The 23,607-nt window shown below is 40.0% G+C and overlaps 1 protein-coding gene across 1 annotated transcript; it reads right to left on the bottom strand.

Moving 5' to 3' along the window:
• Nucleotides 1-400: 400 nt before the first annotated feature.
• GALR1 (galanin receptor 1) lies at nt 401-23,607 on the bottom strand. Its single transcript, XM_073331794.1, has 3 exons — nt 22,826-23,607; nt 13,558-13,623; nt 401-6,573 (listed from the first exon to the last, which is right to left on the bottom strand). Exons 1-3 carry the CDS (start codon nt 23,522-23,524, stop codon nt 6,256-6,258), a joined length of 1,083 nt encoding a protein of 360 aa, XP_073187895.1. The 5' UTR covers nt 23,525-23,607; the 3' UTR covers nt 401-6,255.

The raw sequence follows: 23,607 nt of genomic DNA, 5'->3' as shown, positions 1-23,607 counted from the left end.
TTCTTTCCATTTTATTAGAGTTTGACAGGAAATTAAATTCTGTTTTCAAAATGTGCAAACACTCCTGTTCTTTATATAAATATTCAGCTCTCAAAACAGTCTTTTAAAATGAAATAACTTTTAGAAAGTCTTTAGCTTAATTTGTCGATGCTACATGACAATTTTTTTGCACTGCTTCTGTGGGGTGCGGGAAATCCATTTTGTACTGTAGTTTAAATGAATTATTACTCAAAGTTCTGTATTAATATGCTTAGTAAGGAATCTACTTATCAAAAAACATTTCCTGAATCTTTTTTGTTGTCTGTATTGTTATACACATACTTGCTGACTGGTATTTTGAAATAAATTACCAAAATAGTTGAAACTGGCATGATTATATTGTGTTATTTTGACAAATAAAATATGCAGAATTTTAAAATATTATATGCAGAATTTTTAATTTTGGCACAGAATTCTCCCAGGAGTGGTCTACACACAAACCTGCACCAATTAAATCAAATGAGTTACTGCGTAAGGCCATTACCAACCTTAGTCATTAGCCCACATAGACTTGCACTGAAATAACTAAATAAGCTATGATTCACACATTTGGTTATTGTGGTTCAACTGTGTTTGTAGACTAGTGCTAATGTAAGTGACATCAGAATCTGGCCCTGTGTGTGTAATTCATGAGTAATGCACAAACTTGTAGGGCTCAATTCTAATCTTATCCCGGTTTTCTATTGGTATGGCTCCCTTGACTTCAGTTGTTATTGTTTATTTACACCAGCCTAAGGAAAAGGAAACTCAGAATCCGCTGCATTTAAAATATTTACATTTCAAAGGCTTTTAAAATTCAGTAAAATGGCACAACAAAACTTCAATAAAGGCATTTGCATTCTGATATGAGGGCATTTAACTATGGGACTCCATCTGATAATTGGTATAGCATTGAAAATTAATCCCCCTTAACTCCCTGAAAGATTACCTTTGGGTTGTTAGATTGTTATACAAACACACTAAAACTGTTTTAATATTTCAGTACCTTACAGTTATGTGCAGAAACATAAATCGTACAGATGTATTTAAAATTAAGGCAGAATACAGATATCATTTAGAACAGCTGCATGGTACTTTAAGTCAACTATACACTGACACAAGTACAGATTAAATTTTCTGCTCTTTCACAATTTGTGTATGTAATGAATTCACAATACTAGTACAAATACTCTAAGCTAGAAGTTCTTTGCTCTTATCTGAAAATGTATAACTATTGTTAGGCACAATATAAATAGACCAAAGTATGCAGCAGCCACGAACATAATGCAGTCTAAAATAATTACATTCATAGCGTTATCACTGTACATAGATTTTCTCCACTGTCCACACAATTTATGCATTCAAAACAAAATTTCTTTTTTGTAACATTTTAAAACACAGTCCACCTGGTGCTTATCTCTTGGAGATAGTAATGTTCTTTTACAAAAATGAGTGCCATAAGCTTCAAAAGTTAGGAAAGACATGCACAAGTTCAAAATCACTGACTATCAAAATTTGAAGGACCGTGAGTTTTAACACTTCACTCAAATGTTTTATTTTGCCAAAAAAGTAAGCTGTTTTATTAAGCTAGTTTATAGCTTGAAAACCACTTTTAATGTGTTGAAAATGACTCATCTACCAAAGCCACAATATATTCCATAATAAAAACCCCTATATTAAGAGAATGTTGAAATGGCACAGTTAAGCACGCAAAAGTCAGAAAATAGCAATGTTAAGGGTGACTCCCACACCAGCTTGACTCTGTCCTCTTTTGCATATGCATTCCAATGCAGTTGCTGTTTACCTTCTCACATTATTTCTCAAATAATCCAATATAATTTTCCATTTTTTCTCTTCCTTGAGATAAACAGATACAGCATTTTCTCATATTTCTTTCTTGAATATTTATACTATTTTCACTCTCAATGATCCAGTATGTTTGTATCGACTTAGACTTTTAATATAAGTATGTATTTTAATAATTTATCGGCAGCCATGTATTATCCACTTTCTTAACCAAAAGGGGACTGCATTCCTCAGATGCAATTCAGGAGATGAGGCAATTGCCTGTGAAGCTAATGTAGCTGAATATGTAGGTGACACTGATATGCCAGCAAGAGTTTATTATAACGTAGTGCAGTTGCACTTATTGTGTAGTATGATTATTTAAGAATAGTTTACTTTCTGATTTTCAGATAAATGATTTATGGATTTGGGGCATTTCTGTAGTAGTTTTACAAGATGCTACAGATGTGTACCTAACATGTAGAACAATTTATGATGCACTCTATTACTTTAGAGAGTATGTGATCACGTAAATAAATCCTGGTTTAATAATGCATACACACAAATTTGCAGACCTAAGGTTGAATGAGAAACCCTAAAACAATCAGAAATTATTAAATTGAGTGCTTATTTGTGCAACATTAAAGTTCTCTTAGTGCAGAGTTTTCTAATGAAATTTCAGGTTATTTTTTAAAGAGAAAAAGAGAAAAAAGAAATTCCATAATGTGAAAATATTTGGCAAGAAACCATCAGCAGCCTCCCTTCCATGTGAGATCTGCAAGAGCAAGCCTCTTTCTAGAGGACTTTGGAATTCTGCAGGAGGGACCCACTCTCATGTGAGCAGGAGAAGCTGCACAGCTTTTACCTCGCCATATGCCATTTTGCCTCAACCTCTTTCTCACTGACAAAATAAAGGCCCGTGAAGTGGACTTTCCTATCCTTCCATCCACTCTGCAGAGACAAATATGGAAAGCATGATCTTGTCCTTATTCAATTTTAAAGGGGACTTGAATAGCTCCTAGTACTAAAACAATGTATCACATTATAGTTATGTTTTGAATATATTAAATGGGCACTTTAATTCTAAACTTTTTGAGAGACAGTCAGTGTGAAACAGCCTAAACAGGGTGTTTGGTTTTGTGTGATTAGAAAGTTGGCAACCCTACTTTGGCCTAATTAGAAAGTCAAACACAAATACTCCACAACTTGGGGTTCAGCCCAGCCCTGTGACTCTGGATGTGGAGTTTCACATTCCCAAAGGCATTCTTCCCACCCCCACCCCACCCCATCCCACCCTGCATTTCTGAAGCAGCTTTCTTCTAGGGTCTGATCTTGACTTCAGTGGGCTTTGGATCAGGCCCATAGCCCTTCACCTGAGTGCTTTTGTACGATGAAGGGGAAGCTGCAGTGAAGTTTAGTGCCCAGGTACCATGCCACAGGGCCTAATTCATGTTTCATTTGTTGTTGGGAAGAAGGTGAGGGAGGGTTTCCTCCACAAAATGCTCAAACTCATTGATCCACTATGGACCAATAATCAACAAAATTTAAAATGATTAACATTACAAGGAAGCTTTTTCCAGATAAAATATCAAATTAGATATCTTAACTGAGTTTATGTATTTATTTTACTTTTAAACTCATAAATTAAAAATGCCAGAAGCAGTGCCTTTCAAAACTGAAAGGAGATGTTTCCAAGCAGAGGTATTCTATGTTACAAATGCTGGAAGTGCTCTGTAATTATGGTAGTGAGTGTGACAAAGCCTGAATACAATAAAGGGTTCTTTATCTTGATGTAGGTTGTTAACAAATGTAGCTGTAGTTCTGTCTAAATAGTCATTTTATTTTTTCAGTGGGGAAAAAAAGCAAATAAATTATGCAAAAATATAAATTAAGAGTGCCTATAGATAGCATGAATTTACATTCCCTTCTTTTGCCAGATTTTGTATTTTTTAATTACAGTGCAGTCCTGTGAAAATGTGCCAATCACAAAATTTGTAATATAGACTCTCAGAACCACTGCTCAAAATAACTTTATATCTTTATAGAAATGTTGCAAGATCTCGCCATTCTATTCTCTAAGGGTTCTTATACCACCCCTCTTCACCATAGTATGCAAGCCCCTTCCAGTAGTATGTGACTAACACCTGTCACATGATGTTTGTTCCCTCTCTCATACTCTCCCCAGAGGAAGAATTATGTTTGCAGTGGAGTCTTTTGGTGGGTTTTTAAAAATATATATTCCATTTATGTATATATGTTGCTGTGTATACCATGTTTGAGAAGTCAGGTCAACGATGTATGCCGTGCAGTAGGTGGTGAGGTTTTCGGTTGCCCCTAGTTCCTATGGAAATTCAGTCCACAGTCTTAAACTAGCCCCTGAAGGAGCTGTCTCCCAAACTACATTCAGCATTTTCTATTTTAAGAACATAAGAACAGCCATACTGGGTCAGACCAAAGGTCCATCTAGCCCAGTATCCTGCCTTCTGACAGTGGCCAACGCCAGGTGCCCCAGAGGGAATGAACAGAACAGGTAATCATCAAGTGATCCATTTCTTGTCGCCCATTCCCAGCTTCTGGCAAACAGAGGCTAGGGACACCATCCCTGTCCATCCTGGCTAACAGCCATTGATGGACCTAGCCTCCATTAATTTATCTAGTTCTTTTTTTAATTCTGTTTTAGTCTTGGCCTTCATAACATCCTCTGGCAAGGAGTTTCACAGGTTGACTGTGCATTGTGTGAAAAAATACTTCCTTTTGTTTGTTTTAAACCTGTTGCCTATTAATTAATTTGACTCTGATAATGTACTTTGCATGTGGGACAATAACTCTATGCCATTTCATGTGTACTCACTCGGATATGTAACAGAGTAAGCCATTCACATACAGGAAAAAGTGAATAAATAAACAAAAGTTCTATATAAGCAGAACTATTTTCTGGGAAGATGATTTCTCTGCTATGTCTGAGTGCATGAATTAGTGTGTAAATGCAGGCATTTTTGTGTGAATTAAGCCATACCCTCTAGCTTGGAATTTCACTGACTTTGTCACAGCTATCTTCCACTAAGCACAAAAAGATACTACACCTGCCCTGTTGTAAACATTAAGTTTCAGGAAGAAGAGGAATGTGGCACAGCATTAACTGGAGAAAAATGTAAAAAATCATGCACGTAATATGGATCCAACCCAATTCCTACTAATGTCAATGGAAATACTCTCATTGACTTCAGTAGGAGCTGGATCAAATTTAAACTTAGAAGGTCAGAATGTCAGCTGGTATACATTGATGTATCTGTATTAAGGACAATGGAGGTACACCACTTTACACTAGCTGAGAATCTCAAATAAAGTCAGTGGAACTACTCATGTTAGTTAAATGTCTACAGGATTGGACCATTTAATTTGTTTTAAAAATACTAATTGTATTTTTTTCCAACTTAAAACTATTAAGCTGTCTGATATTAAGACACTAATAGAACTGTTGGAATGCTAATGTCAACAATTTCAACCCCCATTTAAAGCTTCCTTCAAAGAATAACAGTGTGTGTGTGTATGAACATATCCATAACTTAATGTTTAAGCTAATATATTTAGATATATATCAATAACTAGAAATGGCATATATAGAGAGACCTGAAACAAACCCTTCCCACTTCGACTACATCAACCTATGTTATGCCGCTGCTATGTGAGTGCCTTAAGCAAAATTTTATAAAGGTGTAACCATTGTTTTGTATATGCAGCCAGGCAAGGCACACAAAGTACAACCTCATGTTAATACCCTGGTGTAAATTCTACAGTTACATAGTTAGTTTAGCATTTCTTCTCTAAGTAATTATTTCAGCATATGAAAATTATTTCTGCTCAACATTTGCTTAAAAGCAAACAAAACCATTGTCAGAACCAACCTTGAAGAGATGACTGAAGTTTTAATTATCTTTGGAATCTAATCACTTCTTTTGAAATCATAGTACTGCACTATTAATTACCTATCTTTGAAGTGATCATTTCTCCCCCCCCACACACACACACATACACACAATTTATAGAATAAAGTATGACGTTATAGAACTGAATTAGGAACTATACACTTGCATTCTATGTTAACATATTTGTGTTATAGGTGCAATTGGAATATGCTGTACTTTAATATTTATAAATAGCAAGTTATTAGCTTTCCTACTAAATGAATAAGAGGGCTAGTACTGACATACCATTACCCACTTTTTCTGGAACATCTTTCAAAGGACATCTCCTCATTTGAACCACGCGAGACAAAGATGTCTAAGATTAAGAATGGCCACAGTTATCTGATAAATGTAAGGAAATTGATTTTTTTAATTCTACCAGTTATTAAGCTAAAGCTGAAGCTGCAGCTCTTTTTGGGAGCTCATTGTGCTTTTTCTAGAAGTCTAGAAAACCCAACACGACAGGATTTTTTTTTTTAATTGTTGCTCACACATGAGTACAATTTGTAGACGGTGCTGTATCTATCCGACTTCTACTTTCTTTAACATCACTCAGAGGTGATTCGTTACCTATCTGGCATTTGAAGACTTGTTTGTAGGCCTTCCTAAAATTTTCAGAGAGGAATGCGTATATAATAGGATTTACAGAAGAATTGCTGTAAGCCAGGCAGTGTGCTGTCACTCTGAAGAGAAATGACGCTTGAGTCAGTGGGAAAACTCCAAATTCAGCCCAGAGGTGGATCACATGATGTGGCAGCCAAGATATGCCAAAAGCCACCACCACCACTAGCACAGTCTGAGCTGTCTAAGGCAGGAAAAGAGAAACAAGGATGATTTATTAGCACTTGAACAAACAGTTTCAAACAACGTGCTTCAAAACCATTGTAGAGATTAGGAAAAATATTAGGAAAAAACACATTTCTAAGTATTTACAAACTATTTTAGTTTATCGGCCATATGTATTTTATTTCATATAATGGGATTAGGTCAAGAAGAACATAGGCCCTCAAACTTCACTTGATAAACATGAGGTTCCCATTGCATGGACCGTGTGATTCAAATGGTAGGAAGCAGTATGTAAAGATTAAGGCTCCGATTAACTACTTTGTTAGTCCAGTTTTATGTCAGTGGAACTCCACTGAGTTGCAATGGAGTTCCATTGACACAAAACTGCTGTCATGCAGTGGTGATGCAAGCCCTTGAGAAATGCCATAACTTTAAATCTAATAGGCTATGTTTTCTGTGAATTGCATAAAGATTTAGGGCCAGATTTTCAAAAGACCTCCACCTAAATTCAGTTGCCACATTTTCAAAAGTGCTCAGCATCCAGCTGGCCACTTAATTTAGGTGCCTAAATGGGGACTAGGGGTCTTTTGCAAATCTGTCCATTAGCCATACAAATCCCATTAATGTTGGTGGAAATCATGGGAGTAGTGCCCAGCAATGAAAAATGATCACAATATATGTATTAAACCTGAATTGGGAAGAGGAGGCAAATATATGCTTTTGATAACCTGGAAACCCAAGCTCACCAACAAAAACAGTATTTTAGACAAAACTAACAAATTGAGCAGAACAGACTAGACCACACTACAGCTACCTGACTTCATTGTCCTTATTTTCATAAGGAGATGCCATCCATCTCCAATGATAGACTCTGTCAATGGGGAGTACTAGGATATAAATAGAGAAATGTTAGGCTTCTAGGATAATGGAATGCAACCATGGCTTGGAAAAATCATTGTCGGGGCTTTTTTAATTTTTAGTTACTTCTTTAGGAAAATACTTATTGTTTTGCAATTGTTTGACAAATTAACACCTATTAAGTTTCCAGCAATTACCTCTTTCAATTAGTTCATTGATGAGAGACATAAGCTCCATCTTAACTATCAAATTTGTCATTCACTATTATTACATAAATAAGGTCTTGTCACTTTTTCAACATGGTTTGGTCTTGCCTGTGTAGACGGAGTCAAACCATGTTACAGAGCTATCTTATATCCCTGGGCATAGAGTTTAGTCCCATCTACTCAAGGAACACTAAACTATGTTATAACACAGAAACGGTACACATCAGTGTACATGAGGCCTAGATATTTTGCTAGGTTCTTGAATTTGGATCCTATTTACCTGTAAGTAACCAGCCACTTACTCTGAACAATAGATTTTTAGCTCAAGCTGGTAAGAAATCAATCTCATCTCCTCAAGAGAAGGTTGGACTGCTCATGAAAATCGTTTCCATTTCAGTGACAATGAATAAAAATTTCCTGCATGGGAGACTGTGCTAATTAGTTCTCACTCAACAGAAATGTTAGCATTAGATTTAATTCCCTTTAGCTGGAAACAGAATTTGGCTGGTATAGGAAATGTATTCAGCTCTGCCTATGAGTAACTTCACTGAGCAGCCGTAGAACTTCAGGGTCCTTCAGTCACCTTCACTCTTAACCTCACTAACACAATCATCCACACCTAGATTCTTATTTCAGTCGGCCCAATCCATCACATAATATCCATTGCCTTTGGAGATACAAAAGCTCCAGGAAACTATTCAGTAGATTCCACATCAGGGTCACCTAATCAACAGAGCAGAGTTCATCTGCTAAAGATGAACCTTCCCATGCCAAAAGGAAAACTCTTTCAGATCCACAAGTGATGATGGAATAGCTGGGGGAAATAAGAAGAAACAGAAGATCTTCAATGATCTGAAACTCAAAAAAGAGTCCTATAAAAAGTGGAAACAAGGTCAAATTATGAAGGGTGACTATTAAATAACAACACAAGCATGTAGGGACAAAATTAGAAAGGCCAAGGCACAAAATGAGATTAAACTAGCTAGAGACATGAAGGGTAACAAGAAAACATTCTACAAATACATTAGAAGTAAGAGGAAGACCAAGGACAGGGTAGGCCCATTACTCAATCAGGGGAGAAAGACAATAATAGAAAATGTGGAAATGGCAGAAGTGCTAAATGCCTTTTTTGTTTCACCAAAAAGTTTAGTAATGACTGGGCATCTGACATAGTGAATGCCTGTGAAAATGGGGTTAGGATATGAGGCTAAATTAGGGAAAGAACACGTTAAAAATTACTTAGACAAGTTACATGTCTTCAAGTCGGCAAGGCCTGATGAAATACATCCTAGAATACTCAAGGAGCTGGCTGAGGAGATATCTGAGTCATTAGCGATTATCTTTGAAAACTCAAGGAAGACAGGAGAGATCCCAGAGGACTGGAAGAGGGTAAATATAATGCCAATCTATAAAATGGGGAATAAGGACATCCTGGGGAATTACAGACCAGTAATATAATGCAGCAAATAATCCAGAAATTAATTTTTACACACCTAGAAGATAATAAGGTGATAAGTAACAGCCAACATGCATTTGTCAAGGCCAAATCACATATAACCAACCTAATCACTTTCTTTGACAGGGTAACAAGTCTTGTGGATAGGGAGAAGTGATATATCTTGTCTTTAGTAAGGCTTTTGATACTGTCTCACATGACCACCTCACAAACCAACTAGGGAAATATAGCCTAGAAGGAGCTACTATAAGGTGGGTGCATAATTGGTTCCCAGAGAGTAGTTATAAATGATTCACAGTCAAGCTGGAAGGGCATATCGAGTAGGGTCCCGCAGGGATAGGTCTTGGGTCCAGTTCAGTTCAATATCTTCTCAAATGATTTAGAGAATGGCATAGAGAGTACACTTATAAAGTTTTCAGATGATACCAAACTGGGAGGGGTTGCAAGTACTTTAGAGAATAGGATTAAAAATGCAAAGTGATCAAGACAAACTAGAAAACTGGTCTGAAGTAAACAGAATGACATTCAATAAGGACAGATGCAAAGTACTCCATTTAGGAAGGAACAATTAATTGCACACATACAAAATGGAAAATGACTACCTAGGAAGGAGTACTGTGGAAAGGGATCTGGGGTTTACAGTGGATTGCAAGCTACATATGAGTCAACAGTGTAACACTGTTGCAAAAAAATCAAATCCCATTGTGGGATTTATCAGCAGGAGTGTTGTAAGCAAGACATGAGGAGTAATTCTTCTACTCTACTTCACACTGATAAGGCCTCAACTGGAGTACTGTATCCAGTTCTGGGCATCAGACTTCAGGAAAGATGTGGACAATTGGAGAAAGTCCAGAGGACAGCAACAAAAATTATTAAAGGTCTAGAAAACATGACCTATGAGGAAAGATTGAAAAAATTGGGTTTGTTAGTCTAGAGAAAAGAAGATTGATGGGGAACATAATAAGTTTTCCTAAAAGGTTGTTACAAAGAGGAGGGTGAAAAATTGTTCTCCTTAACCTCTAAGTAAAGGACAAGAAGCAATGGGCTTAAATTGCAGTAAGGGATGTTTAGATGAACATTAGGAAAAACTTCCTAACTGTCAGGGTGGTTAAGCACTGGAACAAACTGTTTAGGAAGGTTGTAGAATCTCCATCACTGGAGGTTTTTAAGAACAGATTAGACAAACATCTGTCACCAATGGTCTAGTTCAGTGGTTTTCAACCTTTTTTCATTTGTGGATGCCTAAAAGATTTCAAAAGGAGATGTAGACCTCTTTGGAAACCTTAGACATAGTCTACGGACCTTCCCCCCCCCTCCCGCCCCCCACCCCACCGAGATCTGTAGACCACATGTTGAAAACCACTGTTCTATGGTAATGACAACCTTTCTGAGATCCCTTAAACATAGTCTGCAGACCCGCAGGGGTCCACGGACTACAGGTTGAAAACCACTCGTCTAGTTATTACTTAGTCCTGCCTTCAGTGCAGGGGACTGGGCTAGCTGACCTACTGAGGTCCCTTCCAGTCCTACACTTCTATGATTCTATTTAGTGATCATTCAACCAGTCATACTCCACAGCACTCTATCCTAGACTTGTCTTACCTCTGCACACACTCTCCCATTGTGCCCTAAATGCGTTCCTTCAAGCCTAAAGCCAGATCCATCTCTTCTGTAACTTCACTGGCTACAGTGGGATTATGTTATGGATAAATTTAGCAACTAGCATGAAATAACCCATGTGTTTGATCCTAGAGTAGGAAATGAACAGGATTCAGGCAACCTATAGTCTCTGGGGCAGATCTTCAGCTGGTGTAAACTGTCGTAGAGCAGGGGTTCTTAAACTTCATTGCACCGCGACCCCTTTCTGACAACAAAAATTACTACACAACCCCAAGAGGGGGGACCGAAGTCTGAGCCTGCCCGAGCCCTGCTGCCTGGGTGGAGGGGCCAAAGCCCAAGGGCTTCAGCCCCAGGCAGGGGGTCTGTAACCTGAGCCCTGCTGCCCAGGGCTCAAGCTCTTGGCTTCTGCTTCAGCCCCTGGTGGTGAGACTCGGGCTTCGGCTCTGGGCTCCAGCAAGTCTAAGCCAGTCCTGCTGACCCCTTTAAAATTGGGTTGTGACCCACTTTGGGGTCCCAACCCACAGTTTGAGAATCGCTGTCAGAGTATGTCACTGTGTCCGACAATTTTCACAGCTGAGGATCAGTCCCTCTGTTCAAAAAATAAAATATGTTTGTGAGGGGAATGGACACCAAGAGACACCTCTCCCAAGTCTGTTTCTAGAGGCAGTAGTAGGGGATAGGAAGGACAAAATGGAGCAAGGAAATTTTTGCAATATTTTGAAATATTTGCAAATAATGAGCCAGGTCCTCAGCTGATGCAAATCAATAAAACTCTGCTGATATCAATAAAAGTGTGCTAATTTACACCAGCACAGAATCTGCCCAATAAAAGATCTGTCTTAATAAAAGATTACAAATAGGACCCTTCAATTTAGGAAAAATTCCCACTGGGAACTGAAATATTGTCTTTATCACGCATACATTTTCAGTAGGAAACAAAAAGGTAAATAAACCTACAAATTTTTTTCAGAAATTTCTTTTTTTCCTGTATATATGACATAAAGAAAGCACAGTGCCCTAACCCTTTCACTATGTTAACATTTTGATACAAAGCAGAATGATATGGATAATTGTATACCTGCTCAACTTACTAAGAGAGATTTGTCTCTGACCTTATTTACACCCAAGCAACCCCCTATCCCCCAATCCCCACCCCCACCCCCCCGTGATTTTAGTTCGATGGCAAAGAATTTAGGGCAGATTTTGTCCCTGTGTCTCTTAAATCTATCATGCTTAAGATACTTGGTATCTGTGGGATGCCTAACTGTGCATAATGGTTTGACAATCCTTGCAACATCTGTTTTATTCCATTATCCCTCTCAAGCCTAATTCCAAAGTTTACCTTTATAACATTATCAGTATAATCTACAACCAAGGAAACACTACAGGGCTGCTCTTATTTATTTAATGGGATGGCTCTTAACATTACACATAAGTAAATAAAACTACCTGAAATATAATTTCAGGAAATATGCTAATTCTAATATGTTAATGCTAACGTTTTGTGTGTGATCAATAAATATACAAAAATAGTATTCTAGGAAACATTTATTTTGCATTTAACTTTTTTCTTAAATATGAAAGTCTAATTTAAAAATCCACTTATGAACTCCTTAATCAGGCAACACCCATTCATTTGAATACTATGAGAAGCATAGGATTAGGCCCTAAATGCAGAATGAAAATGAGCAAGAGTTCTTGTTATTTAGAAGAAATAATAATTTAAAATAGTATATATTTTTTTTCAGTATGGCTATGTAAAATTGTATTGCCAACCCCAAGCATTCAACTGTCATTAGTTGGGTCCCAAAAACTCATGAGATTGATTTAAACCAATTATATTTTTCAAACAATAATATTTTGGTTAATTTTGTTTGCCTCTGGTTTTTGAGCCCTTAAGGTACATAAGGGTACACTTTTTATTTTTAAATTAAAGCTCAGATTCTCATATAACCACATGACTCCAAGAGCTGAAGCTTTAAAAACACCAAAAATCACAAGACATAGGATAAAATCACAAAAGTTGGCAATTTCCTGAATCTTTAGTAGTTATATCATAGGCCCCAATTCCACAAAGTACTTAAGTACCCTGCTGAATCAGAGATTTAATACCTAATCCTCTTAACACTGTGCCTCTAAAAAAAAAAAAAATCTTGATCTGTGTTCATAAATATAGAAGTCAGGCAGGAAACTCCTGATTTCAAGTCTGCTCAGAATTAGAACTCTACATCGCTCCTGGTGCCAAGTCTGCTCAAAATTAGAATTCTACATGCTGTATTACCAGACAAATTCACTATGATACAGACCCTTCTATACATTCCTAAAGAACAATATTAGCTTTGTGATTTAAAGATCTTTTCAAAATTTTATTTGCAGTATTAGTAGTGGGTGTTTAATTTAAGCCCTGAACAGCAGAGAATAAAAACAGTTTTCATGCATGGCAACGTTTTAAAAGAGGATCAGGAAGTAAAATAAACCTTATTTAGAATGTTCATCTTAAAAACCAGAAATTCTTCGTATTACATCAAAAATTACATTAGCAGAAAAAATTTACAAGATAGGGAAAACATACAGGAGAAGTGAAAAGTACATTTCTACTAGAAATACGTCTGAGTCACACTGATTGGTTCTGGATCTGGTTTTCACATCCTCAAAAGTTCAAAGTATAAAGATCTAGAATAGTGGCTTAGCCCATTGTAGAGACTAGGGGCCAAAAGCAAAATTCAAATCTAGTTTGAGGTTTGGATTTTAAACCCTCAATGTTCAGGTGTATTTAGATTCAAGTCCATCTCTATGTTATACCTTTGGTAACAAGCAACATTACATTGAGAAGTTAGCATGCTTGGTAAGGAAAGCAATCTACCTTTTTCTTGGATGCTTCTGACTTCTTTGACATGTTTCTCAACTTTTTATGCAGATGATTAAGGACCTGAAAAAGATTAATTTGCGTCTTGCATTTAACGGCTTTTAAAATTAAGGGACATGTTTCAAAATTATGCTGTCCAATATTGCTTGCAAATGTTGATGTATCCAGTCTACACATTTCAAAAGTGCATGCTGTAATATCTAATATGCACCCATAGGAATCAACAAATATGAAGCACATAAGTTATTTAATTCTAATATAAAAAACAGATGCATCACATAACAAAATATACATGGCAGTGAACCCAATCTGCCAATAAACATAAACCTGTTCTACAGTCATTTGTAACTGGCAGTCATTTTTCTTCCATAAGAATGTCTATGTTTGTGAATTTAGGATGACTTTCTTTGCACATAAAATAAAAAACGTATATTTTGAACCGTAGCGTTCCTTAGCCTTCTGCATAATTTGCATTCAGCAGCTGGATATTTGGTTAATATAATCATGCCTTGGAGCTGTCTGATTTTGAAGAAGGAAACTAAAAAGGTTTTTTTTATTAATTTATATAAAAATGTGTCACAAGTGAAATATGACCTTTATGCAAGATTTGCCATGACTTGTCATGTATCTATAGTAGGTCAGTTTTTTATTCTGGCAACAGAATTGACTTGTCATTAAAGAGAAGCTTCAAAATTGTAACAGAACCTTGATAGTTCACGCACAAGATTTTTGGGTAGTGTAGCAGGAACATATTTTGGCTGCAACCATCATTCGCTCTGAAATTAAGAGCATCTGTAGGACAGGATCTGAAGAAAAAAAATTGTGCCATGCAATTGTTTATGGAAAAGTATACAAAAAAAAAAAAGAAACATTCAATAAAATGGAAAGGTGGCAAATTCAAATACGCAATTAGACTATGGAACTCATTGCCACCGGATGCCATGAAAGCCAAGAATTTAGCAAAATCAAAGGAGGGATTGCGTATTTATATGGATAACAAGACTATCCAGAGTCATAACAGTACATATTTTTACAGAGTTTTAAAAGGGATAGAAAACCACATGCTTCAGGGTTTATAAACCAATCTCAATTTAGAGGTTAGAAGGAGACTTCCCTGGGGGCAGATTATCCCATATCTGCCTATTGTGGTGTCTTTTGCCCCTTACTCTGTACCATCTGGTTCTGGCCACTTTCAGAGAAAGGATATTAGTTAAGATGGATCACAGATGTGATCCAGTATTAATCATATGTTCTGAAAAATGTATCTAATGCAGTGGTTCTCAACTCTGGTCCACCGCTTGTTCAGAGAAAGCCCCTGGCAGGCCGAGCTGGTTTGTTTACCTGTCGTGTCCGCAGGTTCGTCCAATCGCCTCTCCCACTGACCATGGTTCACCGCTCCAGGCCGATGGGGGCTGCAGAAAGCGGCGCAGGCCGAGGGATGTGCTGGCCGCCCTTCCCGCAGCGCCCATTGGCCTGGAGCGGCGAACTGCAGCCAGTGGGTGCCGCGATCAGCCGAACCTGTGGATGTGGCAGGTAAACAAACCAGCCCGGCGCGCCAGGGGCTTTCCCTGAACAAGCGGTGGACCAGAGTTGAGAACCACTGATCTAATGAGTTAAAAAGAAAAGGGATATATTTCTGAATGACAATGGTCACTTGAGGGTGAAGAGAAAAGATGTAAAAGACTGCCGGATACCTGAAAACATCAACTGAAGACAATTTGTATGTAAATACAAGGCTAAAGGTATGATAACTGTTAAATACATTAGAAGTGTATTAGTTCAGCAGTATATACATACCAACTGCTTGATCCTGCATTTTTTTGTACATCTCAATCTCCATTCTTCTGCATCTTCCTGACATGACTCAAACTGTCAGTAGACAAGCCTGACCCACGAACAGCATGAGAGAGACACATAGATTGGCCTTCACTGAGTGTGGTCTGGATGAACCCCCAGACCTCTCCACCTCAATAGTAAGGAGACCAGAGGGCAAGAACAGCCCTTTTCCCAGACTTCCATGAGAAGAACTCCTGGGTTCTTGTTGAGAACCTGGGGCAATGATCTTCCTTCTCCTGACTCCTGCTCCCCTCCTCTCACCTGGGCAAAGGGAGGGAAGAGAAAATCCTGGCTGCTTCTGCCAGAGTAATATACAGAATAAGCAGTTTCTAGCAAGGTATGAGTAGGAGCTGGATGGGGAGGATGAGGACAGTGAGTGGTGAATGTGTGGCTGACTTTGGAAGAGAGTAAGAGCAAGTGAGAGAGAAATGAAAACCATTCCCCCGGTTGCTGCTTTAGACTAAGATCTGGAGTAGTGGCCAGCTCCACACTACTTGAATAGGCTATTTCCTCCAGGTAGTTAACCCCTTGAACTTTCTCCATTTTGGATTAGGTACTAATTTCACAAACCCACCACATGCAGCCATCTGACTAGTCAAATTCTAGCTTTGTATGGGGGGTTCACCAGATAATCTGCAGTCCATGTGCAGAAGTTGGATGCCCCTATTCCAACACCACTGAAACAAAGCAGACAATCCACACATGACAGGAGCTGTGGAGGAGTGATATGTTTATGTACGTATACTCCAAGATCAACCAATGGCCTCTGTACACACTATTCCTACTTTGGACCAGAATGCTCCCAATGAATGATCCCTTGCTCCTCTATTACTCACACTCAATTCAATCGGATCACTTTAAAAATATGATACTATTCACTGTGAGCAAGGGTGACAGTGTCTGATCCTTTTTTCGGAACAGATTGCATGAAGTAGTGGTTTGTGGGCTATTGTCAACCACAACACTGGAACACATGAATGTTCTTCTTACAGCATACACTGAATATGGATTTGGTGGGGTCTATTATGCTATTTTCCAGATGCCAGTCAGGATTTGACCCCAAGTAGTTTTGAAGACATCTACTTCTGCATTTGTAGCAGCTGGTAACACTGCAGGATTTTTAGGAAAAAAAACCTGTAACATGCAGAAATGCATCCAAGTGAGTTTGGTACCAAGATTTAGTACTCCATCTGAGCTCAGAAAGCTAGCTGAAGTGAAGGATCACTTCTTATTTTTTTAAGCAGCCTGGAGAACATAGCTGATTCACACAACTAAATCCCCACTCACTTAGCTGAAAATGTACTCCATACTCTTTTCTAACAAGAATTTATATGTCAAAAGACTTAAAATCTGGAAAAACAATTCCTTACATAAAACTTTTCAAGCTCCCAGCTTTCATGTACCTATTGTTTACAGATCATATTTTGCTCTCAGGAAAGGATAAAAGGGAATAAATTCTCTTGATTAACCTGAGGTTTTGCAGGGTCTTTTATGACCATGGCGGTAGAAGAGTCTTAAAGCCATCACTGAATCATACAGGGGGCGGGGGCACAGCGCGGGGGGAAGAGAGAGAAAGAGAGAACATGGTTTAAAAGACCCTGCTGCTTTTGGCATATATATTTCCACCAAACAACATACAAGCTTAAACACTGTACAGTTTTAAAGCATATTTGATTTCTTGCTACTTACAGCCACTTCATTGGTTACACTTTCATTATTAGTAGCTCCTGGAAAGATCCATTTAAAATAATGCCCCTAAGTAGATTACACAACGTAATTATCTAATAATAATGACTGTATCTTGGTATATGTAAACATTGCATTCTGAACCACAATTTGTCATATAAATCTTATTTACATTCAAATGTCATTGTCAGCAGTGCCATAGTTATGGTACTGGGACCAATTCAATTACTACAGCAGAGCCTTTCATTCCATTCTACTTAGTACTGTGTCACTACAACTATTATAGATTTTATTTCTTTTTCTTTTTCTTGGTGGGCCTGGGTTATACCACTTCCATTAACATCCTCCTGCTAAAACTTGGGATACAAGATTTCAGTCCAGGAACATTTTTAAGCTCATTTTTATGTTAGGACTCCTACGCTGTGTGATTTATATTTTTAACTGAGTCTATAAATCAAAATGAATTTCCGCAGTTCAGAATGTTCAGGATATTAGTACATAATGGAGACTGGTTTCTCTTAGTATTTCTAAAGGCAAAAGTAAAAAATAGGGCAGTTATTAATATTTGAAATGGATAAGTGGACAATAATCATTTTGGGGTATATCCTGCCACATGAGTACTCCCATCAAAGTCAATGACCAAGATTTTTAAAAGTGACTAATATTGTTGTTACCTTAGTTTCTGGGTGCCATGATTTTTGGGTGCCCAACATGAATGAGCCCTGATTTTCAGAGGATAGCTTTAAGCTTTCTCAACTTGGGACCCAAAAACTGAGTCACCCAAAATCACTAGTCACTTTAGACTTCCTTGGTAAATGGGAACTGAAGATGCTCAGGACCTCCCAAAACAAGCTTTGGCACTTTGCAGGCTTGAGCCATTGGTCCTTAAGTGGCACTTTTTAATGTACAATCCTATAGTAACCTCATAATAGTATATACAATAAATTGATATGTAAATAATAAAAGAAATACGTAATCTCATGACAAATCACACTTACTGAAAAGAGCCATTTCAAGCTATCCATCAAATAATATGCACTTAATTTAATACTCACTACTGAACTATTAAATAGTTAATCACTGCTTATAAATCTCATTACATGTGAATGCCAGCTCTGGTTTTCTCTGGGTTTGCAGGAGGACAGATTTTAGAAATACCCATCACTGTTTCAGTATTTCTGTAATTTGTAATGGTGCTGTTGTCTCTCAGAAAGAGCTGTCCTTTTGCTAGTACTTCCCAGTAGGATGTGAATTCTCTGATAATGTAATTTAAGACAGAGGGAATGCAGCTAGCTTGCCATTTAAATGCATAAAAAATGAAGGAAATTACAATTTACATAAAAAAACAAGAACTTGCCTTACAACAGTCCTGAAAATGCCATATATTCAAATAGAGAACTGCATTCCCTTTGTCTTAAACTACATTATGAGTAGACTGAAGCTTCCTTATTATTACTATTTCACAGATCCACAGCTGGCGTAATTAAATGTAGCTCCATAGAAATCAATGAAGCTACATCAATTTATACCAGCTGAGGATCTGACCTAGTAATATGCTCTACTTTATAACTAAATGTAGCCATTGATGTACCTGTTATATTACACAACAACTTTCCTTTCACACTGTGTGCACTGGGAAGCCAAGATGTCATGGTTGTGTTTATTTCAATAGCATTCTATGGTAATTTGCTAAATGGAGCTTCATGATGACTCCTTTGCTGGACATATACTATCACAGCTCTGGCCTTGACAAATTTAAGACTGAAACTCTGTCATTGACTTATTGCCATTCCAATCTTAACCTACCCCACCCCCTGCTCATCCGGATGTGCCAAAATACTGCAGGTGGAGTTTTGTCAAGTCACAGTCACAGTAGGAGTGAGCCCTTATGTTGCAGACAGATGCCAAGTGCCTCCTGCAAAGAGCTGAGTTTATTCAGTTCTCACTGCTACGAACTGAGGGTGGTGAGCATCTCACAGAACTGGTCCCTCAGGGCTGGATCCTGACTTCAGCGGGAGCAGGATTAGGCCTGTCATCTCAGACCCCTTCAATTCCTAACCAAAACAAGGGTGAAGTAAGGACAGCCTGGTAGCGAGTTAAAAATGAGGTTTCAGCTGCAACTTTGAATTGCCTTGATTTCCTGGCTGTGACAACATTTTACTGTTAATTAACATACATTTAATTAGTTTAGTTAACCCCTGTTTCAGGCTATTTTAACTTGACCATAAAAGATTTGCTCTGGGCATAAACTTGTTATTCTGGGACTCAGATTTGAAGATTTTTTTAAATCATATTCTTTATATTAATATTTATAATAAATAGTTATTTTTATAATCAAAATGGTGTGTTTATATTAACTTTAATATTTCAATAAAGTCTGTTAAAAAACAATCCCTTTTAATTTTGTTTTTAAATTCTACAAGTAAAAATTTATAATTTTAAAAATCATTCACACTTGTTTAACTTACAAAACTTCTTTCATGTAAAAAACAAGGGTTTAGAGGCCATAAGTCAATATTGTGAATGATGCTCTTTTGGCTATAAAAATTATTAATACTTATTCATTAAAAATTAATGTTTAAAAAAGGCATCTTCTGAGCATGTCCATTAACACTTTCCCCATATCTGTTAATATCTTTATTTAAATATGGTGATGATCAAATCTATGGTATTGGTTTCTTCCCCTCAAATCTACTCAGTGCACACAGTAACTCCTGTTACAGACAATGAGAAATCTACCTACCACACAGAGAAAAGAGAACTAAACCTTTGAGGGCTAATACTAATTTTAATGTTTTGCCTTTTTGCCAGTTTGACACCTCTGTCACTTTAAATGTTGTTTTTGCTCTGTAATTTAGAAACTTTGTCCTTTGAATACAAGCATATTTCAAAGTGTTTTAAAATGCACGTTTGCACTCTATCGGTCCTTTTTCCACATCACAATTAATGAATTTTTACACAAACTATATAAATTATACACTACAACCCCCTTGGAAACATGTTTGCTTTGGAGGAACTGATTCCTCAGCAAGAGAGCAGATTTTACTCACATGAGCAGACCTATTAACTTCAATGCAATTTACTGTAGTGAGTAAGAACTAAGGAAGCGAGTAAAGGTTTGCAAGATCTCAGTAAAAGAACTGTCCAGTCTGACGGAATTCAACCTGTTCTAGATTCTGGAGAACAGCAGTCTGAACTGGTGCTTCCTTCAAAGCTGCAGAAAACAATGGTACAGAAAATGGATCATTGCCTGAGCGAAGAAGTGGGGAGAGTGAGTGTGTCACAGTTCAGCCCTTTTCATCAGAAACTTGCTCATCATCAAGTGATTGCTTTCTGGCAGCAAAAGGCATGATCCTGAGCCCCCTGAAGTCAGAGGCAAAGCTCCCATTAACTTCAGCTGATGCAGGATGAGGCTCCCTAACAAGCGGGTAGCGTGCCTGTTGCTCTTAGTGTCTTTTAACTGAACATTAAGAAGTAAGTGGTAGAACGGGCATCGTACGGATCAGGACCCCAGTAATAATGTGGCTGCAGGGACGGTGCAAGGATATTTTTGCACCCCAGGCGAAACTTCCACCTTGCGCCCCCACCTCCCCGACAACCTCCGAAAACTAGTAAACTTAGCATTATAAACAGCCTGTCCGAACGGGTAACGGCTGTTGTAATGTTTCTTTTTTACCTTTAAGGCATTTCAATTGTTTGCCATTGCCTCTGATGGTGTCCCATTCAAAGTCTTACTATTGTGCAAAGCTAAACAATTGAGCCTTGCATTGCATCATCAGCCAGGTTAGGCAGGGTGACAAATCCCCCTTACCCCAAACGGCCATTATCCCCTGGTGACTCATTTCTACCCCTAGTCTGTAAAGCAGACTTTTAAGGTAAATACATTATGCCTTCAATATTACCCATGCACACATCTCACAAAGATTCTCACTCTTGACAAGTTACCAGCCTTGTGTAGATCCCTTCCACGTTCCTCTTTGTGGGTAAGTGTCCTGTAAGACACGTGCAGGGTGCAGTGTTTGTCAGGCCTGCGGTGACAGCTGTTTGTGAAGATCAGGGGGCCCTTTGCCAAGGGATTCTTGTGTCATAGTGAGGTTGGGGTGGCTGACTGTATGGGGCAGGGCACTGAGGCTGGTGGGGCAGGTAACACTCACTGGGCTGAGGGGCAGGCGGTCCCAGGATGGGGCAGGGGTCAGCCTGTCAGTCTCCAGCGCTCGAGCCGCGCCAGGGCCAGCAGCCTCTTCACCTCGGAGTCTCCTCCGCTTCCCCGGGGGCCACCCCTCTTACGCTTCCCGCCTGCCCCTGCGGAGGCTGCGCCACCCTGGGCTCGGGCCACCCGACTCCCCCCAAGTGGCACCTGGTTCCTGCTGCTCTCGGCCGGCAGGTGCAAGGCCCCAGCTGAGCGTGGCCCCTTGCGCCTCCTCCGCGGCAGCGCCCCCAGCCCGTGTCTTCCTGGGCGGCCGCAGCGGCAGCAGCCGGGGAGCCTGAGAGAAGGAGTGGCCCCCGGGCAAGCGAGGGAGACTCCGAGGTGAAGAGGCTGCTGGCCCTGGTGCGGCCCAAATGCTAGAGACTTACAGGTACCTGCCCCTGAGCAATAGTGTAAAAAAAAATTGGGGGGCATTGCTTTTTGGCGCCCCCAAATCTTGGCGCCCCAGGCTGCAGCCTAGTTCACCTAGTGGTTACACCAGCCCTGTGTGGCTGGGTTTTATTGAAGTGCAGCATGTTTTAACTTATTGCAATTTTTTTTTAATATGTTAACAACTTTGCACACTGTTGCATTTTGCTGCATTTTGCTGCATCGGCATCCCAGCAGTACGGGAAAACACTGAAAGTGTTTATCGCAGCTGAAATGGAGATTTTAAAAAGAAGTTTTTTTCTAAAAAAAAATGAAAACTAGCAGACAATATGCCCACTATCGGCTATACTATACCTCCTCCCCACATTTACTGCTGAACCTTCGGACCCACACAGGTGTGAGGTTCCCCGAAACACCTTACAACTGGACATTCCTAGCCTATAAATCCACAGTGTAACTCCAGCCACACTTAACTCGCTTTGAGTGTACCCCCACTCCCTTACACACACCGAAACTTCAACCCCTCCCATGTTCTTACTTCTGTACTCTCTTCCCATGCTCGCAGCCCAAAACTACCCCTCATAGCCTAGCCCCCTGCTACTGCACCCACACACAGACCAGGTAGCCCACCCATCTAACTTTTGCAGATGCTAACACCCTATACCCCACCCTGTCCTATAGCTATGCGTCTACCCCTTCCTCTATTCAATCATCGTTGTATTTTTTCGTCTACGCACACAAACCCTATACCTAAACACACCCTGTAACTATACCCCATATACACCTACACACTTCATACCAGCATCCCATCCCTGTACTATACCCCCATACACACACACACACACCCTATAGCTACATCCTATAGCTAAACCCCACCCCTCTAACGTACCCCAAACTCTCACACCCCCCTTAAGGCTACACCCCACTTCTGCAACTGTACCCCAAACTCTCACACGCCCCCTAAGGCTACACTCCACCCCTGTAACTGTACCGCAAACTCCCAGCCCCTCCCCTGGCTACACCCCACCTCTGTACCCCAAACACTCACCTGCCCTATACCTACGCCCCTGTAACTACCACATACACACCCCCTATCGCTATACCCCTTGTAGCTGCACCCCGTACACCCATCCCCTGCACCCTCGACATCCTCCCCCTCGCATCCACCTTGGCGTAGCAGAAGGAGATGAGCAGCAGCGGCAGCAGGTAGCCGAAGACGAAGGTGCAGACCACGTAGACCTTCTTGTGCCGGGGGTTGGGCCACTGCTCCCAGCAGAAGGTCTGGTTGCTGGCGTCCCGGTGGAAGAGGCGCTGGTGGTGCGCGACGGGCGAGGCCATGGCGATGGAGAGCGCCCAGATGAGCCCCACGCCCAGCAGCGCGTTGCGGGAGACCCGCAGGACGGAGGCGCGGCGGGAGTGCACGATGGCCACATAGCGGTCCACCGACATGGCGGAGAGGGTGAAGATGCTGACCAGCATGGAGATGGTGAAGAAGTAGTGAATGAACTTGCAGATGAAGGCGCCCAGCACCCAGGTGGGCAGCACGTAGACCGTGGACTGGAAGGGGATGCAGAAGAGCAGGTAGGCCAGGTCGGCGATGCTCAGGTTGAGGATGAAGATGTTGGTGGTGCTGCGGGGCTTGCCCGGCTTGCTCCTGGCCAGCACCGTGATCACCAGCGAGTTGCCCAGCACCCCCAAGGCGAAGATCACGCCGAAGACAATCAGGGTGAGGAAGTTCTCGATGCCGATGCCGAAGAGGGGCTTGGTGTCCTGCTCCTCCTCCGAGAGCCCCGAGAGGTTGAATTCCCCCCGGGGGGGGCCTTCGCTCTGGTTCAGGAAGAGGATCGCAATGGCCTCGGGCTCCATGGTTGCTGCGGCTGCCCCCCCCCCCCCCCACCAGCGACAGCCGGGGAGGGTGGAGGAGAACAAACAGCGCCCTTGTCCTGCAC

The sequence above is a fragment of the Lepidochelys kempii genome, chromosome 2 (genome assembly GCF_965140285.1).
Source record: "Lepidochelys kempii isolate rLepKem1 chromosome 2, rLepKem1.hap1, whole genome shotgun sequence".
NCBI classification, from domain to species: domain Eukaryota; kingdom Metazoa; phylum Chordata; order Testudines; family Cheloniidae; genus Lepidochelys; species Lepidochelys kempii.
The sequence above is the reverse complement of the archived record's forward strand: the minus strand, read 5'-3'. Positions and strand labels throughout refer to the sequence as shown.

Bases quoted from the DNA above. Each gene is read 5' to 3' on its own strand.
- GALR1 (XM_073331794.1), bottom strand. From the start codon at position 23,524: ATGGAGCCCGAGGCCATTGCGATCCTCTTCCTGAACCAGAGCGAAGGC. The intron at 13,624-22,825 runs GTGGATGCGAGG...AATCTTTTTCAG, and splicing joins TCTCCTTCTGCTACGCCAAG to GTCCTTAATCATCTGCATAA. The intron at 6,574-13,557 runs GTAGATTGCTTT...TTCCTGCCTTAG, and splicing joins CAGAAGCATCCAAGAAAAAG to ACAGCTCAGACTGTGCTAGT.